Raw genomic sequence first — 20,223 nt, forward strand, 5'->3', positions numbered from 1 at the left:
CTATAGGAACATATTTTCCATACTTTCATTTCCAGGAAATCTGCAAGATTACTCAAGCTATTTATAACAGAGTGCACTCATAGAAACATTACTAACTTTCTGAAGTCAGCCAGCAGCTTGAGCATATCGTCGTTGGACAGCTTGTTGCTGTCCTGTCTGTACAGAGCTGAGAAACGTGCACTTTTGTCAAGCGTCCCTGAAGCGTCTTTGAACAAAGGCCTGTGAGGAAAAAAAAGACAATTCAGGAACATTTCTCTTCAGCAGCACACAAATACACCCAAGATTATGTTTTATCAGACGAAAGAAAGAATATTTACAGTCGAGGGCTGCAACTCACAAATATTTCCATTACTGTACTCAAAATAATCCTTACATTGCTTTATAAATACAGCATATTTAATCTAAACTGATAGTTGTAAAAACACAGAAAATGTTCAGTATTTTTGTTTGATGAAGAACTTTACAGGTTAACTGAATATCAAAATTACTACAAATTAAAAACTGTTATTTTCTATATGGAATATACTGATTGGGAAGTTTAAATAGGTTGCTATGTTGAATCACTTTCGTACAGTTCAGACAAAATGGTAAATGTGACTTTTCATCATGGCACAATGACAACTGCTATTTTGGGGACAGAACACAAAGCCTCATTACCTTGCTGCCCAGGCAAAAGGCATCTTGTACTGGCCTAACCGGCTACATGCCAGCTTGGCATTTTTCAGGACCTTCTGTGCCACCTGGTGGAAAACAGGAGCACACACTTGGAGCTTCAACAGAGACACGTGCACTGTAACATCGAGTATTCAGCATGTTCCCAGTCTTAACACGGGTACACACACGCTTGAAATATACACAGAGATACTCCGAAAAACCCTCAGTCCTGCAACCACTGTGTTTGTTTGCAAGCGATGAAAATTCGTAGGTTGGTCAGTACCTTGGTGGAGTCTGAACTCTTCATGTACGGCTCAGCACAGTGGTTGATTGCCCCCTGAAGCACCTTCTCTATACGAGCCACCAGGAAGATATCTGGGTGAGGACATGTTACTGAGAACACCCCCTGCAGACAGATTTAAATATGTTTTGGTAGACATTAACATAGTGCTGTTGTGGAACTGCAAAAAAAGCAAACAATTTATTATTTCTATGTTTTAGTGACTTAAAAAACATAGTTCACCTGTTTGGGATACTGCATGGCTGCCTCCGGCACCCCATGGACCAACCGGGGCCCCTCAGGGTGGGCGTCCCCGCCTCCGTTCATGTACTGGCTGGTGTTACTGGGCACCAAGCCCCGCACAGACGGGTGGTTCAAGTCCACCTGGAAGTCAGAGGAGATCTTCCTCCCATTCTGGATATCAAACAGTGAGAGAGTGACGTAGAAGGGCTCCACCTAGAGAGCAAACAGAAGAATGATTCTGTATTAAGACAGATGAAGAGGATGATGATATTTAGACTTGTGCATTAAAAAAAATAAAATAATCACATTTTGTCAACTAGTGTGAATGACACCACCATAACAGCGTGTAATGTCTGTTATTCAGTTCAACGTTAGCTGTTAACTCAAATTGTTGCATTACAACAGCTTTTGGGACTTAAAGTAAAAATCCACCTTCATAAAATAAAACTGGTGCATTGAAAATCCACTTTGGTAAAGTAAAACTCGACTTTGGAAAATAAAAATCTACATAAAATGAATATAGGTAAATTAAAACTTTACTTTGCTAAAGTAAAAATTCACTATGGTGAAGTAAATCTTTCTCTTTGGTACAGTAAAGATTTCCCTCTGAACGTGGCTCAGCACAGTCAAAGCAATGCACTGTTTAACAGGCCCATCACTCTGTCATCTTAAACAATGAGGAACACTACAGACTATGTGTCTTCTTGATCCCCATCTAAACAAAACTACATTATATGTAGAATGACATTTTTAACTATACTTGTTTTGTGGATATGTTACTTTACAAAAAAAATTACTCAAATTATTTCCACACAGTGAGGTATGCAGATTTTTGTATTGAATCAATTGACAGAATCAGGACCCCCATCTGCAGTGGAAAAAGTTGGATCGGTGCACGACCGTTTTCTGCATAACGAGAGGCAGTTGCAAGTAAATTGTGGTGAAAGAAGCTGAGTGAACATTCACAGTATCTGCTCTGTGTGTGTGTGTGTGTGTGTGTGTGTGTGTGTGTGTGTGTGTGTGTGTGTGTGTGTGTGTGTGTGTGTGTGTGTGTGTGTGTGTGGAGACAGAGCATGTTTAGCCTTTAACAGACAGCTTCTGCTGGGCGGGACAGCAGGACATCGGACTCCATTACTGAGTCTTTAGCAGGTTGCTATGTCAACAGGAGTCCTCCTGCATCTCAAATAATGAGTCCATCCGTTCTGCCCTTTACAAACCGTTTCCTCCGTGCTTAATCCTGCAAATAATGATATTTCTGTTATTCAGGGCCAGAAAAAGATTTTGTCTTACGTTGGTCGTCGGCCCTTCTTCGTTTTCGGCCACGCAGCTTTGCAGATTGAACGAGAGGTCGTTGCAGTTCACCAGAACACGTTTGCCAAACTTCTCCTCAAACGTCTTCACATCCGGTTCTATTCCTGAGAAATCTAGCTTCTAACAGACGGCACAAAAGATTTTATTATGCGGTGGTAAGTTGGCTCCTGCTACCACCTGGGAATGAGTGAACTTAAATTCACTTTAGGTTTAATTACCTGTGTGTCAGGGTCCAGGGTGAACAGCTTCAATCTGGTCTCATTCCTCATCCTGGACTCTATCTCTCTGGTGCTCTGCAGAGAGGAGAGGCATTTCCTAAATCCATTTAAACCAAAAACCTGTCTGAAGGCCAGAGCTGCTGTGTGAGAGATTTGCACTCAGTTGGTTTTATCATTAGGACATTTTTGTCTTTTGCGCCCATCTGGAAATGAAGCTTGATATTTTATTGGCTCGGCGGGGAGAGTCAGGTGGTACCAGTATACATTTCTGCACACTGGAACCTGTCAAGCTGTTTTCCAGCGAACAGTTACCACCAGTTTCCATCCACATATGGCTTTACTATATTGCGTACCACTCAGCGCTTGAGCTTTTTTCCTGAAACATCAAATATCCATTCAGGAAGGAAGGAAAACTCCTCTGGAGTTTGTAAGTCAACAGTTTGTAAATAAAGAAACGCAGATTATATATGACAGTTTCGATCATCAAGTTTTATTACTCTTGATGCAGGTGTCGTTATGTACATATATTATGGCCATATTGAAGCTCTTGAGATTTTGAAAATAGAGTATTTTGTTATTTGTGAAACAAAACCAAAGTATAACCGAACAAGATGCTCCACATACCAAATTCTAACACAGGAGACAGGCTGATCCTCTAACACGACACATAACCAAATCCTCTGACTTTACTCTCGTTTTTATTGACGTAAAATTACGACTTCTTTCTTATTAAACTTTATTTTTCGAAATGTCAGAATCTTTTCCCCCCTTTAACTGGCCCTAATACTCCATTGTAGTTATGTAAAAGCAAGTGTCAGCTTTTTCCACTTCTTACTTTTCTTTGGATGTTGCTGGATGAATGTTTAGCAGCCAGATGTTTAATTTGCTGGGTTGGTTTTTTGGATGAAACCCAAAGTTAAACTGAATGCAAAACGTCATATTGTAGAAATGCAGTTTAGTTTTAGTTAATCGCATGACGACAGGTCTGTGTTCAATTTCAGATCTGAGCTGCAATAACAAATGGATGCCGGAGAAATTAGGTGTGTAACCAGTGACTTTGAAACCCAAATTCAAGCCAAATGTTTGTGGGAAAGAGGCCGTCGTACTTACAGCCTCAGTGAGGAAGAGGGGTTTAGTGCTTCGGCTTCGTGTGATGATGTAATGAATGCGTGATCATCGTGCAGAGAGAGCAGGACCTACCTGAAAGCTGTCCATGCTGCCAGAGGAGCTGTCGGACTTTCCAAGATCATCATCTGAAAGAAAAACGTAAGAAATCATGGGATCCAGGTCACAAACTATAGATTTAATACCAACACCACCTTTTGTTGTAAAACCTCTTTAATCACTTACTGACACGTGAAAGTTCAGTAAACACTAATTCACCCGTGCAGGACTCAGTCAGGATTGAGAGACAGACACGGCAGGTCTCTGCGGTACATTTTCAGAAATCTACCACATCTCCTCAAGCAGAATCGGATCTTTTCTTTCACATTCACGGCTTGATGAATACAAACTGGAGGGAGCTGGAAAGATTAGTGGAGTATTTTTTTTGTGCAGAGGTATTCAGCCTCTTTCCTCCTCAGCTAAGCCTCCTATGAGACAGTAGGTGAGTATTAAAAGCCTGGGTGGTCCAGTATCAGGTTAACCACAGAGAGAGAGAGAGAGAGACAGGAAGTAGTAACAGAGAACTGGGAGGAGACATGTTGTTCATGTTGTGAATGAGCAGCGTCTCTTTAAAAACATCCTCAAGTGCAGAGGGCAACCCAGAATAAATAAACTCGGAACAACGAGTGGATTTACTAGATCTTATAAGTAGTTGATTATTATTATGAATAAAATAACTGAGGGAAATCTTCAACTTAGAGACTAAGCTTACATAATGGCATAATTGATGCCTCCATTATCAGATATATTAATGAAATACTTTCTAGATAACAAATTCAGTTTAAGTTAAATACGACTATATCAAAGGTTTATCTCACTTTAAACTGTCTTAAAGTAACATTTGTTAATATAATTGTTATTATACATTTCTTATACATTGGCTGTTATTTATTTAAGTTATAGAAAGTCAAACGACTTTGAAAAATGCCCATCGCAAACTCCAATGGTGATGTCTTCACTTCTGATGAACAGTTCAAAGCCCAAATATATTCAGATTGAAACCAAAGAATATTGAAGAATACGGGAATAAGACAATATTCTAAGTCAAGGCAATGGAACCACATAAAAAAAGAGAAAGAAATCACATCAGTAAATCAATTATTAAAATAGTTGTACGTTAATTTTCTGATTATGTTAGCTGGATTATCAACTTTAACATGTGAAAAAAACTACACTTAATATTCTTCTATAATACTTAAATACCATAACATTTCTATTATTCACATAATTTGTTCAGACATATTTCAGTCTGCCAAAGATATATTGACTAAATCATGAATATTTTTGCAAGAGAAATTATTTCTTATCAGTAAGTGGATAATTATATTTTGACAGGACTAACTCAACACATCATTTCACATTAATGTCTCCTTAAAGTGCTGAACACACATAGATTCTCACGCACCATCGTGAACGTCTCCATTCCGCTTTTCCTGCATGGCGATTTCAAAGCTGCTGTGCAGTATCTTGTTGAGGGTGTTGATCCAGTCCTCCATCTCTCCCTCGCTGTCCGAAGCCAGCAGGTAGGTGCTCTTATCCTGCATCTTCAGCTCGAAGGCAAACCTCCGAACCTTGGTGTTCTGCAGAAGAGAGAAGAGAGCGAGGGGAGGAAAATCTTAAGATACAAAACAAAAGTTGCAGATGGACTACGTTTAATTCTTAAATCTAATATCTCTCTGTTGAACTGTGGCAGGACAAAGGAAATGTCACTGAATCATCGCCAGCTGACCAGGAGGTAGCTGATGTAAGGTTTTATGATTTTTTACTTTAATAATGACTTTCTTTATTTTTATTCCTCCCTCATCCCTGCATTCTGCTGTTTGAGTCTGTAAACACATAATTTACAGCTATCTAAAATCAATATTCAATTCTAAACTCTGAACTAACACTGACACCACTTGGCGACGAATGGGAGTCATTTCCAAAAGATGGAAAGTTAAACTCAGATTTAATTTAACTGCAGCTGAAAGCGACTGGACAGCGAGTGAAGGCTGGACGGAGTGTTTCCATCTGTGTAACGAAGCCTGCAGCTGCCAGGACCACAGCAGAGACTTTACAAAGTGAGATGAAGTCACAGAGAATGAGCTGGATCTGCAGGGATGAACTTTGATCTCCAAAAACCTCCAAAAAGAGCGACGTCACCCTCCCGTTTGGGCTTGAGCTATTTCAGCCCATTCAGAACCCGAAGGTGCTGAATCAGCGGCGGTTCGTGTGTCGATGATTTCCCCACTGACTATCCAGTTTAATAAAATATTCAAGCATTATTTCTTATCGTGGAACAGCGAAGTCGACTCATTATTGTCAGCAGTGAGTGGATTGCGGTACTGTGGTTATCACAGTGTCCTGCTGGCAGTGTCGAACCAGCAGAGTGGGAGTGGTGGGGAGGGAGAGTGATTATCTGCAGACTGGATGAGTAAACATGGAGAGGGATGTTCAGGACAGAAATAAAACGGGAGTCAGGATAAACCCACTTAATCACCTTAAAGACAAACAGTTTTCCAGACAACACATTGCACTAATCCCCAGGAAAACACCCTCAAAATAGTTTTTCATATTGTTAGTATCCGTGCTCGTGTTTCTGACAGTGAGTAAAGAGAAGAGAAAATAAGAGATTGAAAAAAAAAAAAGGCCAAACCACATTTTAAAGCCATTTTGATCCATTTTAACCTAATGGGACCATGCTCTGTATGTTTAAGGAAACAATATTTTGGCATCTTCTTACAGGTCGAGGCCCAGTGTGATGTCACTCCACAGCTGCAGAGTTAAACATCTGCCGCTCTGCTCATAGAACCCTCACAACCATAGACTGTATATAAAAATGGACGACATGATGGTTTCCCCAAAGTGAAGCCAAAGCATCTCCCCTGGTGGCTGGCTGCAGTATAGGTCATAAATCCCGCCTCCTCAATGTTAGTGGATGGGACATGAGCCAAACTAAAAAGTCAAAGGACACGTCAAATACATTTTCTCCAAGATGTTTTTTGTCTTTTCAGATAGTTCTCATGAGAATGATATTTGTTCAAGACTGACTCATGATGTGCATCAGCGGGACCTTGATACCGATCCCCCCACAAGATGGAAGCATTCATATACAGGATAGTTTAGCTTCATTCCTGGAAAGTGGGAGGAAGTGGAGACGTGCTGTCCATCTGTATATACACTCTATGCTGTATATTATCAAATTATATTGTATATATCAGGGTCTGTGCAATGCAATCAAGTGAATTTAAAACTATGTTGCTGCCCAGAAGACAACTGGAAGCTACCTTCTGTCCCAGCCTTTTGCTGCATTGTCTCCCTCACTCTCTCTACCCATTCACACTTACGCTTTCCTATCAATAAAGGCACAAATGGTAAATGTATCTAATGCTTTTCTAGTCTTATCTTACACTTAAAGACGCATTCGCCCATTCACACAGCGCTTCTATACGCAGTGCTTTTTCTATCACACACCTTTCCCACACTGTCTGAGCAAGGGGTAATTAGGGGTTCGGTATCTTGCCCAAGGACACTTTTGGATGACTGAAGGTGCCGGGGATCGAATAACCAACCTTCTGGTAAGTAGACGACCTGCTCTACCTCCTGAGCCACAGCCACCTTTTCTATGTATCCCTTTGTAAACATAAAAGTGTTAAAAAAAGAAGACAGAAGATCTTGCTCTGTGTCTTCCACCACTTAGGAATGTAACAGATGGAAGGTCTGTGGTTAAAAAGCTGGGTGCTGTGGAGGTCGGGGATCTGAATGAACGGCACTGCATTAAAATGTTAGTGCACCTCAATCCTCCTCCACATGATAAGAATCAGGCAGTGCTGTCAAACGTCATGATGCCTGATCTACGTCAGCTGGACGCCTCCTCAGTAACACCAGGTTCTTTCCCTCTTCTGACGTGATGGACAGATAATAATGCACCCTGTGAGTCTCGGGCCGGCATTTAGACACGTGGCATTGATTGTGGGGCCGACACAAAGTACATGGAAGTGAGGCTTCAGCATTCACCTTGATTCACCAGAGGAGAGTCAGCAGTAAAATGTGACCTCGGGGAGGGGAGAGAGAGCTCAGGTTTCAGGGAAATGCACCAGAGATGGTCTCACGGAGGCTTTTCAGCAGCCGTCCATCACAGTCAGAGTCATTTGTGTTGACGCTGTGCCAGTTATAGTTTACGCTTTAGCCTGCATGTTGGGAAATTAATTTATAGACACAGGAATTGTAAAGAGGAAGTGACTCTGTCCATAGTCATATCCATATTCCTGGTTAATAGCGGTTTAATTTGCACTGGGGCTCTGGCTACACCCTGTGCTAACGCCAACAGGGATATCCCGTCTGGCAAAGCAGGTGACGGATCATCTGGAGTCATTGTAGTTTAACAATCACTGCGTTCGTGCCAGAGATAGCTGGAATATTTTGGAGCGTACCTGAACCACACCCATGCAGGAGTCCAAGAAGATGGTTCCTTTGGGCTCTTTGGAGATCTTCTCATCCTTGTAGAAGTTTAAATTGTATGAGCCGTCCCCGAGCTGGGTTAGGTGGAAATACCTCCTCTTGAATGACTAGAACAAAGAGACAAAATAATATTTAATTTTAATCATCTACACCCTCAGAATGATACAGCATAAGATTAAGATATTGTTACATGTTACATTAAAACAAATAACTTAAAGTTAATAAGTTACATTAACACAATCGATAAGTTTAATAAATATTTTCTTTTTTCAGTGCATTCTCTCTTGACTTTATGAGTTTTTCTTAATTTCATAAATTTTTCATCAACTAGTACAAATTCAACATATGATGAATTACACAGTTATAACATCTTGCTTAGGGCCACGACTAACACTTAGTATTCACAGAGGTTATGTTTTCATTAATCAAAACCTACTAAGATGATTTCTATTGAGAGGTGAGACATGACACAAGGAAAAACCAATTACATTTCAGATATAGAGCGTTGGACTCTTTGAGTGTCTTTCTACTTTTTACTTTACATTAATCCATTGATCACCTTTTTCCTCCAATGCCTTCACTACACTGAACTCAGATGAACACCGACAGACTTTGGTTTAATGCAATCCTTCTCCCATCATTCATGTGTAATACCATATCAATGTTATATATACTATATGGCTATAAATATATATATATACACTTATATTATATTATTCATTTTATTAGGTGTTCTTTTTAAATTATTTATATAATTTTTTGAATGCACCAAAGTGGAGAAACAGCCCTAAATTTTATATATGCACCGCTTACAATGACAAAGGCTTTTTGATTACTGAAAAATGCCCATCACAAGTTTCTAGAGACCAAGGTGACACCATGTGTTTGACAAACATAAATTTAAATATAAAACAAAGAGAAGCAGCAAATTCTCATGTTTGTGGAGCTGGAACAGAAGAATGTCAGAGACTCAAATGATTCATCACCACTATCTCACCCTCATGGTGACGCTGATGGCACTGTTCATGTTGCCTTTATACAGCCAGCCATGTTTGGTGATCCCACCTTTCTGGGACCCTAGGGAGGCCGTGTCCTGCAGGAGACACAAAGACACAAGATCAGGTGATTGTAAAACACTGCAAAGGAAAAGAATATCAGCAATTCAGGAGACAATGCACAACAAATAATGGATCAAATCATGAGGACAAGATCACGTCACCTGTTTCAAAGGAGAAAAACAATATACAGTATTTTGGCAGATTCTGTGTTGAGACGACTCAGAATGTGCGGGAAGCCTTTGATGCTGTGGTTTGAGACGACACAGAGGCCGACACCGTGTAGGTCCGTCTCAGTCCAAACAAGCAGACGGAGGAAAATTACACAAACTGAGACTGAAAACCCAAATAAACACCTGGATCTTCACAGCAGATCCACGACACATGGAGCGCATCATCTCGCACTTGTGAGGTGGGCGAGCATGAGATCACGCACTGGCCTTGCACGTATGGCTAAGCTACAATGATCCAGCAGCGATCACGATTTATTCAAATAAACCAATAAGGGAGGGTAATGAAGGAAGAGGATCTGGGGAGGAACTCTGCAGCCCTGCTCTGGTTTGGATCAGCGCTGAATGAACAGAAGACGCGTCGTCTGCAGTTACACTTCCCGACTTTGAAAGTCGACAGAAAGGAACCGTTTCGCACAACGAAAACAGTGAATGGCCTTTCAAGATGTCATCATACTGATCCTGTATCACTTATCCTTCTTCTTCTCCCAGTCTAATAACGCAAAGGGACTTTTCAAAGCGCTGGCAGGAATATACAAGACATTCAATGTGCCTTGCGGAGGGATCTAAAAAGCATCTGGAAAGATTCAGTGCCTGTTTCTCCTCATCAGTGTCTAGACAACATTCACTGGTCCGCAGAGAGGCAGGCAAATCACAGAGTTCATTCTGTGTGAACTCCAGTTTGCGCTAGAAAACTTCGTAAAGGATTTTTTTAAAGTAGCAAACAAACCAAAGTCGGTCAAAGAGAAGATGAAGCAAATCACACAGAAAATGTTGTGTTGTTCAAAAATAATAAAAATGAAAACAAAAATGATTAATCCTGGATATTATAGAGGAGAAGTTAAATTCCTTTAATTTCATCTGTAAAAGCATCCTCCCTGTTTGAAAACCCCCGAATAACAGCTGCTGTGGCTAGATGGAGGACAGAGGGAGCGGTAGGAGATGAATGAGGGGTCATTTGGATCTTGTCATTTGTTGCTCCTGCCCTGTCAGAGGTGAGGTTGACTGTGAGGCTGAGAAGGACGGACCCTAACCCCTGACCTCCTGGAACCGCCTCAGTCTGAAGAATGCGTTTCGCTCAATCAGCAATAAAACACAGTCTTGTGCAATCTTTTTCTGGGCAGGTTGATATTAATAAAACATAATCAAAAAACAGGATCACTCACTGTTGTGCTCTAAACATGCAACTAATTACTAAGTGCTTTTTAGGCATTTAAGGCAGAATGGAGAAAATAAGTAACAGGTTTTCACACTGTTAAAGTCTTTTGACAGAGGAAGTAGAACGTGAACTCACCTCATCTTTGTCAACGTCCTCGTCCACTTCAAACACATGGACCGCCAGTTTGTCAGGCCGCGATACTTTGCTGGGAAAATATGATCAATACACATTAGCAAGCATCTACAGTGTTAATGAGACACGGTACAAGAGATTATCACAGGAGGAGGTTAATAAACACTCTGAAATGGCTGTATAATTATTACATACTGACACTTTAATGTCTGCATCTTCAAATTTCAATCTCCTAAATTGAATAAAGATAAAGATAGCTCCAACAGTTGATCCAATGACGATAGCTACTTAGAAGATTAGGATTTTACATGTAAACATACAAGCTCATATAATTTAATGTATTTAAATGTTTGACATTTTAAAAGACAGTTTTTTGTGACTTTTGATATTGAGATACGTTTTAATGCTAATGTAGCACTTTACTTTTAATTGACACTTTATATCTGCTCTGTCTGTCACCAATTTAAGTTCAAATCTAACGTACTTTGTGAATTTCTATTTTGTGATTTTTCCTTATGTTTTTGTCAATTTTTTGCAAGTAATTTTTACCAGCTAAGTCAGCATGGTGTGTATGTGTGTGTGCGTCACGACCGTGCAAGATGCAGTCATGAGTGTTAGCAGCTGTTCACTTGGTTCTGAGCCAACCGGTCAGAACTGTGCGCTCGCTCGTAATGACCACTGAGTGCCGATAGGTTGGATGGACAACATGTCGACGGACATCGTGACTGGCGTGATCGCATCATGAGATGGTCTCGTGTGCGTATTTGCAGTTGTTTCAAAGGAGTGAGACATCAGGTTCAAAGCAGATTCCAGCAGTGATGGAAAGCAGCACTCGGCTGCTCATGGAAACACATTACTGTGCCAATTGTAAGAAACACTTGAAATAAGTGTAACAAATTTTAACAGAGCAATCCACGTCACGGCGTATTGTTTCAACTTCCCCAGATTTACTGTCAAGGTCGCTGTCAACTGGTATTCTGACATATTGTCAGTAAAGCAGATGCTCTCCAGGGAGCAGGCTGGAGCTGATGACACAATCTGCAGACAATGAGGGTGGTTTCCACTCTGGCTGCAGTCGGGAATTATCCAGTGCATCGTGACAAAAAGGAAACACTCTTTTGTTGCGAGGAAATAAGAATTATTTCTCTGCTGTGCGTTTCCTCTTCCTTGTTATTAAGTCACAACAACATCGTGTGCGAGGCAGGAGACAAAAAGTTCAAACTGCGTGTGATTGTTTTAGTTTCAAATCGGTGGAGTCCATGTATTATGTAGAGCCGCTGTGTTGTTACTTGCCCATCATAAGAATGTCTTGGCACACGACCACATCACCTCTGTAAACACAGTGGTGCGGAGGTTTTGAATTACAGACTTACTGTGGAAGCTGTCGAAAGTCTCCTGAATAATCCTCATACTTGTAGTTGACCACGTGCCAGTCAGACTTGTAGGTCTTGATGCACTGAGGAGGACACAAGGCAAGAGAATTACAAACCACCATGACATGTCAACACAGTGCAATATACAGAGCAGTTGTACTCAAGGGGTTGTGGTAAAGTATCTGGATGTTTGAAACTAACTGGTTTCTAAGATGAGTCACAATTAATGTAATTTAGAAGAAACGAAAGCCTCTCTGGAGTACAATCCTCCCAGAGAAGAAGAGTGCACTGTGCGGTGACCTCAGTCTGCCCATGCACGGACTCAAACTCAGAGGGAGTGAATCTCTATCAGCCTTTACTGGGAAAGCAGACATCTGTTCATTGTTAGAGTCGGTGATAGGAGCAGCTCCCTGATATCTTTCTACAGAAGTCCGTGCCTTTTACAGTAAACGCCCCGACAGGAAGACGAGATGCAACCTGATCAGGAGAGCGATCGGAAACAGAGACGGCTCTCGCTGGGCTAATCTCCACAGCTGTCCTGGTGACGTCACACAACACGGCACTGGGAGTTTTTGTATCTTTATGACTTCAGATGGAGGCTCGATAAACGTTCACCTTTGACCTAGAAGGTGAACTGTCAGCAACCAGTTGTTCTCTGGCTTAGGGAGACAGTGTGAGCAGTGTGCCTGGGCTGGAGGGTAAAACCACTGCGCTGGTTTAGAGGAAATAAACACACTCCCCCCCCCCCTCACACAGTCATAATTCAACATTTTATCAGCACCAACTGAAAATATTATTTCTTTCTTTTCTGTCGAACTGCAACTAAATTCTAAAAAAAGATGAACGAACTGCAGCTGAACCACTGGACAGTCGACATGCTCATGACTCAGCTGACAGAAAATAACCAGAGGTTTGATAAACTTGTGGGTTGTAGAAATTAATTGCACTTTAACATTCCATAGCCCCCTGGTGTAAATAGACTTTTTGGTGAAAAAAATAGTCCAGTTGCCTCCTGCAAAAAGACATAATGAGCCCATTTACTATTCACACAACAATTTCTGGAAGCCACACAAAGCTACATGAATCCTGTGTCGAGCTGCACACATGAAATAAAGAGGTTTCCTAATCCACTGTGAACGTCTTTAGACTCACTGAACCAAAATGGAACTGAACGGTGGATATTACCCATGATCCCCAGCTTCCCGAGCCTGTAGGGCTGCCGCTGTAACAAATACACCAGGAATTCTTGATATTTAAAAATTTTGCTGGCTGAAGATTCGAAAAAAAAGTAGTTTTTTAATGACTAAGTAATTTCAACTGATATAAGGTTCAGTATTACTCTTGAACATGCTGGACGTGTTTCACACTTCTCACAGCAGGTCGTACCTACTCACTTCTTACATATAAGAGCAGATGTTCAGGGTGAGGCGCGGGAATAGAAATGTCAGGTATCCTTGTTATATAAATGTACAAAGCCCCTTAAAACCATTTTTTTGTAAAGAGATTAATACTTACAACTGTGTGTCTGTGATTGACGTTAGCCTGGTATCAGATTTTGACTAAAATGTTTCTTAAAATGACCCAAACTTTTCTAACTTTGGAAGGGAACTGTGTGGTCATGACTCGATTGCTCAAACCAAAACGTTGATTGAGATAACCACATTTTTCAGGCTGTTTAAATCCGCTCACCTCTTGGACAAACAAACTCTGGGCTCCTCTCTCTGCGTTTTCAGGCACTGTGGGGTAGAGCGTTCTCCCCTGCCTCCTCAGAGTCGAAATCTGCAAAACAAAGAAAGATTTTTACTCAGCATGAGAAACAAAGACTTTACAACCATAAGAAAACAAAACATAGTAAAAGTGAAATTGAAACAAAATGTGGAGGACATTTCTCTTTTTTTCAGTATTACAGTTTGTGGTCACAGCTGGACACTGTTGCCCTGGGTGTTCAGTTAAATATTGTTCTGCACTCGGGAATGAGCTGATGTCTTCCTGAGAGTTCAAAGAGGCAGAGTGTGAGGGAGGCAGGATGCTTATCCATGCTGTTCAGCTCCAGGACCCACGGACACACCCCGAGTCTGGCTCTCTGCCGCTGCACAGACACTGTGGGTAAACAGCGTCCCAGCAACTCGAATGTTTTGTTGAACCCTTTAAAAAGTGACTAACAAGAATTTCACAGCAGAAACAGAAAACAAGGCTCCGCAGCGTAAATCCCCACGATCATATTCAGAAAAAACGCAATTCAACATATAAAGTGAAAAACATCATAGACAAACAATCAATGTGTTTACTTTCAACCTCCGCTAAGGAGATTATGTTTTTACCCCTGTCTGTTGGTTTGTTTGTTTGTTAGATAGAAAAAAGATAAAAAAAAAGATTTCCACAAAACTTGTTGGAAGGATTCGGTATGGGTCAGAGAAGAAACCAATTCAATTTTGGTGTAGATCTGGATCAGGGTGGGGGGTGGGGGGTGGGGGGGGTGGGGGTGGGTATCCAGTAACTTTTTTCACTTTCTTTATCATTGTGAGATTTTTCCACCTTTTCGCTGTTTTCTCAGGGAACAATTCATGGATCTTGATGAAAAACATCCGGCATACTTAGGTAACTGATATCTATGAGTGTGTGAAATTTGGTTATTCATTTCCTCAAAGTCTCAAAGTAATAACATCCACTCTGACCAACTGTAACTGACCTATAAGGAGGAATAATACTGTTTGTGCTCTTATGGATGATGTGAAATTCTCCAGATATAAATGCAACCCACTTTTGAACTTTTAGATGTAGACCCCCTACAAGACAAAAAAGGTTTAGAGATGTGCTCTGTTCTTTTTCATTTACAGAACAAGACACAGATACAAACAGTGTCTTGGAAACCACAATAAATAAATCCAAACACTAATAATCTTTACACTCCCTTCTTACATATTACATTTGTTATAATTCAGGACCTCTTTAGAGGAGATGTACTTGCGGTGACTAATGCCAGAATAGATTTTGTGATTACAGCCGTACTTCAAAACTGAAATAAGCTTTTCAAAGTTCATAAAATGTTACACCGCAGTTTGAAAGCTAGATCTCATTTTAAACTCTGAATGCCCCGAGTGAAAAACTGCAACCAGCCCCATCACCACCATCAGGCCTTGGCAGGAGGATTAGGTCTGACTGTAAAAATAAAGAGCATCTGATCGCACGTTAATCCCTGCCAGTGAAATATAAATACAACCATTAAGTGATCGCAGTGCAGCTGACCGAGTTAGGGGGAAACAACAGCGATCTGGTTTTGTGCAAGTCAAATGCTCGTCAGCTGTAAGTGTGAGCTGCGTTTCTCTACGACTGTGGGGGATTTAATACAACACCTCCATTATCTTTTATAGATCCTCCTTTTTCTAACCAAAGGTGCTCAGAGCAGAAATATGTTCCATGTTGTTAGTTTACAGTACAGTCCACCAAAGATTTAATCAAGTGAACAGTTTTAACTCTTCGTTTATATTGTTTTTAAAATTTCCGAAACAATATAACATCTTAACTACTACTAAAGGGAAAATTGGCACAGGAATCTATAGGAACATAGCATAGGATACGATAACATAGTATGATAACGTAACAAAACACACCACTGCTTAACACAACACAAACATAACTTGGCTTAGCATCATGTAGCATAACCTAATGTAGCATAACACAATGTAGCATAGCATAATGTAGCGTTATGTAACGTAGCATAGAACAGCATAACAAAACATGACTAAATAATATAGCATAACATAAACCATAGCACAGCACAGCACAACATAGCACCTCACATCATCACTTGAAAATATCATATTCAGATAAATAAAATGTTCCCATTTTATGATTAAATATATTGTGCAGTAAATTGTCAGAGTTACAGTGTATGTTTCCATCTCTTCCCACATAGAAGTGGTAGAGGTCGGTGGGAGGAGTTGAGGGTTCGCATCCACGACGGAGCGTAAATCTGCCTTAAGAAGCGATAGCAGCCTGTGTGGGGAGTAAAGTGACTGTGTAGCCAATCAGAGCTGATGTTTGTTCACAATTTACTTGATTTGTTATTGATTGTCTAACAATAGTTATGTATTTACTTAGTCTTTATAGTTTGTGCTGTTGATGTTTTAATACTGGACAAAAATGAATAAAGGAGATATATGACTGAGGTAAGAAGAAACAACAGTAATTTATACAATAATCATGATCAGTCATAACTGATCAACCTCTGTCTTTCCTGATATCTGGAGTGACACAAAGATAAAAATGCCAAGTTTCTGCCGTTATCCCCTGCTCACAATGTCCTTGTATTTGGTGCTGTATACTTATACTTGTATAGTGGTTGTGTCTCGACACATTCCAGCGTGTATTTGTGAGCCAGAGGTCATCTTCTTCCTCTCTGCCAGGTTTCCTGTAGGGACGATGCTAATCTTTACAGTCCAAGCAGGCGAAATAAACAGCCATGGAGGTGAGAGGGAGCCGGGGAGTGGGAAACAGGAAGTGTTTAATTGGGCTTAAAGTCACCGGGGAGATTCTTTCATGAAATAAGTCTTAAATTAGCTTTGATTACAGCGGCCCTCAGCACAGCTCCATCAACAACATTTTGGGATCTATTTTAACAATCTATGCACATGGGCTACAGTGCATGGAGCAAGTGCATTTAGGGTGTGTCCAAATCCACTTTTGCTACTTTAATGGTGGAAAAACAGGCTGAAGGGTCCAGTGCATGGTTGAAATGGGTTGTACTTAGTCTTAATGTTTATTTCAAGTAAGGAGCGTAAGTGGAAAGGGCAGGGGTTCGCCAAAGTCATTAAGATACATTACGTGCATCTAAAAGTCTTTGAGATATATTAGCCTGGACCAAAACAATGGAGCATAGCTAATATATATATTTTTGGGACCCATTTTTTATTTTTAGGTTTATAGCGTCAGTAGGAACCAACAGATCTCGGGGCTGAGGGCCACAGACATCAGCATGTTTTGATAGACTCAAAAATACAGAACATTACCAACCTAATATGTTCAAGACTCACAGCATGTGGTGTATTTCAAAACCCTTTGGAAACTGTGAATTGGTTCAAGAAAAGAAAAAGAAAATACTGTTCTGATCTGATCTGTGGTCTTATGTTGCAGGGATGGGCCTTCACCTCGATTCCACCTCCGAATCGAGGAGAGAAAGGAAATTGGGGCCCCCCTCCTGGAAATCCAGGACAAATTTCTCCAGAACTCTTGCACAGAGAGCACACACAGACCCCGGAGTACCTTGTGCCAACAGCTCCCAGATCCAAAACAGATGGAGATGAACACTGGCTCCACTAAAGAACAGTACCAACACATGACTTTAGAGTTGCCAGTGGGGAAGAGACCTGATAGTTGTTTTTACTCCTGAGGAACAGCCAAGGATTCATACAAAAATAACACAGACAAAGACGCTCTCTCAGTCTGTTTTGGCCTTGACTTAGCACCAACTCTTTTCCGTATGAACACACTCACTAAAAGCTCCAACCATCGAAAGCTCCTTGACTGATTAAGCACTTGCTTAAACAGGAGCCTGGCGAGGCAGAAACAGATGTTACGTTCGATCACTGTGCCTCTTGTGTGCGTGTGAGGTTTTTTTGTGTGTTTCTCAGGCAGAATCACCTGTCCGCCCCTGACAACGCACCGTCTTTGTTTGACGCTGGTATGTTGTGTTCATAGCAGCGGGCTGCAGGAGTGTGATACTAGAGAAGACAAAGTCAAGGCTGCCCTTCGCTGTCACTGAGCACCCAGCTGCCAGGCAGGCCCTTCACACTGTTAACAACTGCTTACTTAGAAACAAACTTTGTTTTTATCATTTTCACCTTTACTCTATTCCACACTGCCACTGTTATGTCTCATTAAGGAGAGTTTGTACACTTTACTATGGAATATAGAAATTTACTGCACTAAAGACAAGATACACAATTAACCAGCATCACTGCCAGGTTTAGTTATCTGGGTTGGATCGTGGTTTTGGTCAACAAACATCCCTTTTACACCTCCCATGTGATAAGACCATCTGATATACTGTAATTCAAATTAGCCTCAGATGCGTTTACAAAATTCTGTTCTATTTTTGTAAAAGTGGTTACATGGTAATACATGAAAAGGCAGCCTGAATATTTCCATATAATACATGAATAAACATATAGGTCTTTAAAGCCAGCAACTCACAAAATAACCTTAAAACTATGTTGTCCTATATACATATAAACCCTATACAAAAAACTCATGTCATTATGAAACACTTATGACAAAGTAAGGTAATTGAGGCTTGATATTATACCCGCATAAATATTAGTATAAATATCTTTTATGTAAAACTTAACAATGAAGACCGAATTGTTTATTCTGTAAAATAAAAGTTGTCTGTCAAAGGCTTCAGTTGATTTTTATCTGCCAACAGATAAACCAATCAGGCTCTAGCCCACACACGTATGATGTATGAGAATGAGTAACAGTTTTAAAAAGAAAAGTGTATTACCAGTGTGTTTTGGGGAATATTGTGTCCAAATTTGAAAGAAAAGACAAAGATGAGATAGATGACAGTCCTGAGCGGATGTTGTAGATGCTGTGGTTACTAGTATCTTTACCTCACAGGGATTTCTAATCTCCAGGGTGTAAACATTCAGACAACGGATGTTTAAGTGATGATGGTTGGTGAAACAAAGACTTTTCTTCCTACAAGGGCAATAATAACAATAAAAGACAAAAAGACCAGACTCAATAAAAGTTCCAGTGGAGCGTGAGACAAGTTGGCAGGGTCAGATCTGAGGATGCACTCTATGTCTCATCGCTGCTGTCGGTATAAACATGTGCCAAAGAGACGTAGTTTCCTGGAGAACCCGCACTGTGGCCAGATTTCCATTCTGGACTTTCCACCCTCAGTGTTGGAGGGAGCGTGCGTCCTGTTCATTGCGGTCCCAGCTAACATTTGCTCAATCACAACATAGGAGACAGAATGAGCCAATTAAACAGATGGCCTCTGACTCCTGTCTCGCTATAGCATGCGAGGACGTAAACAAAAGGAAAGCCTCTGTGAGCGACCCCACCCAGTTTTCACAACAGCGGCCACGCCTGGGTCGAAGGAAAAGACTGCGAAGTCCAAACAAACACAACAAAAGAAAACACGCAAGTGGGTGGGAAAACAATGATGTTGGACGGATAACAATAAATACTTTGACCTTGTATGCTTACATAGCACAGTCTCAAAAAACTTAAATGAGTTACTATGTAGGCAGTTGAACTGATTTCTACCATTATTTATGGGATATCTTTCCCAGAGTAGTTGCATTCCACCACTAAAACCTTATTCCTCACCAGTATAACCCAGCTACATCATCCACAGCCATATTTACTCTAGTATCATTTTTAGAGGATGGATGACGGTTTCCGGGAAACAGGAGATAATCGGGTGTGAAACTCACCTCGAAGTCCTCATGGGGGAACTGCAGCATGTCTCTGAGGACATCGCTGAGGATCTGTGTCTTTCTTTGCACCAGCACACTTTCATAGTCCAGCGGCTCGATCACCTTGGGTTTCACCTGGAAAATAAAACACAGAGGAAGCACTCAGTTATTCAAGTAATTGTTTGTAAGTTTGTAAAGGATTTCCGATCTAAAACGAACTAATGTGCATCGAAAAATACAGATTTTATGAGGGAACATTTTTTTTGTATGCCTTTCTTATCTACATGAGAGGAAATAAAGGGTAATATAAAGATGGGTAATGAAAGAGACAGACTACAATCCTTCATAATCTACTGAATGAGACTGAAATTGGACTTGATCTATGGTGCAAACTTACATAACGTGAGACAGTGGCACACAGTGTGACATGAATTAATTAAAATATAAAAAACTCAGACTAAATTCCACCATTGATGATAACTTTAACTTTTATTCTAAATTCATTTAAAATCTGCTTTATAGGCTCAGACAAAAAGA

The 20,223-nt window shown here is 40.7% G+C and overlaps 1 protein-coding gene across 17 annotated transcripts in view; it reads right to left on the minus strand.

Annotated features, from left to right (window-relative positions):
* The window catches only part of LOC117754766 (dedicator of cytokinesis protein 9-like), a 77,752-nt gene that overhangs the window by 21,714 nt on the left and 35,815 nt on the right, over window positions 1-20,223 (minus strand). For 16 of the 17 annotated variants that reach the window (XM_034573970.1, XM_034573971.1, XM_034573959.1 and 13 more), the window contains exons 2-15: window positions 19,705-19,821; window positions 13,949-14,038; window positions 12,260-12,342; window positions 10,890-10,959; window positions 9,308-9,403; window positions 8,283-8,417; window positions 5,276-5,450; window positions 3,907-3,959; window positions 2,707-2,781; window positions 2,468-2,608; window positions 1,178-1,390; window positions 938-1,060; window positions 658-740; window positions 97-219 (exon numbers count right to left, since the gene is read on the minus strand). In XM_034573970.1, the coding sequence (XP_034429861.1) occupies window positions 97-219; window positions 658-740; window positions 938-1,060; window positions 1,178-1,390; window positions 2,468-2,608; window positions 2,707-2,781; window positions 3,907-3,959; window positions 5,276-5,450; window positions 8,283-8,417; window positions 9,308-9,403; window positions 10,890-10,959; window positions 12,260-12,342; window positions 13,949-14,038; window positions 19,705-19,821 (1,577 nt within the window). The remainder of the gene's footprint in view (window positions 1-96; window positions 220-657; window positions 741-937; window positions 1,061-1,177; window positions 1,391-2,467; window positions 2,609-2,706; window positions 2,782-3,906; window positions 3,960-5,275; window positions 5,451-8,282; window positions 8,418-9,307; window positions 9,404-10,889; window positions 10,960-12,259; window positions 12,343-13,948; window positions 14,039-19,704; window positions 19,822-20,223) is intronic. The other variant, XM_034573955.1, reaches the window with a different exon arrangement.

This window comes from Hippoglossus hippoglossus, chromosome 21 (assembly GCF_009819705.1).
Source record: "Hippoglossus hippoglossus isolate fHipHip1 chromosome 21, fHipHip1.pri, whole genome shotgun sequence".
Classification (NCBI taxonomy): domain Eukaryota; kingdom Metazoa; phylum Chordata; class Actinopteri; order Pleuronectiformes; family Pleuronectidae; genus Hippoglossus; species Hippoglossus hippoglossus.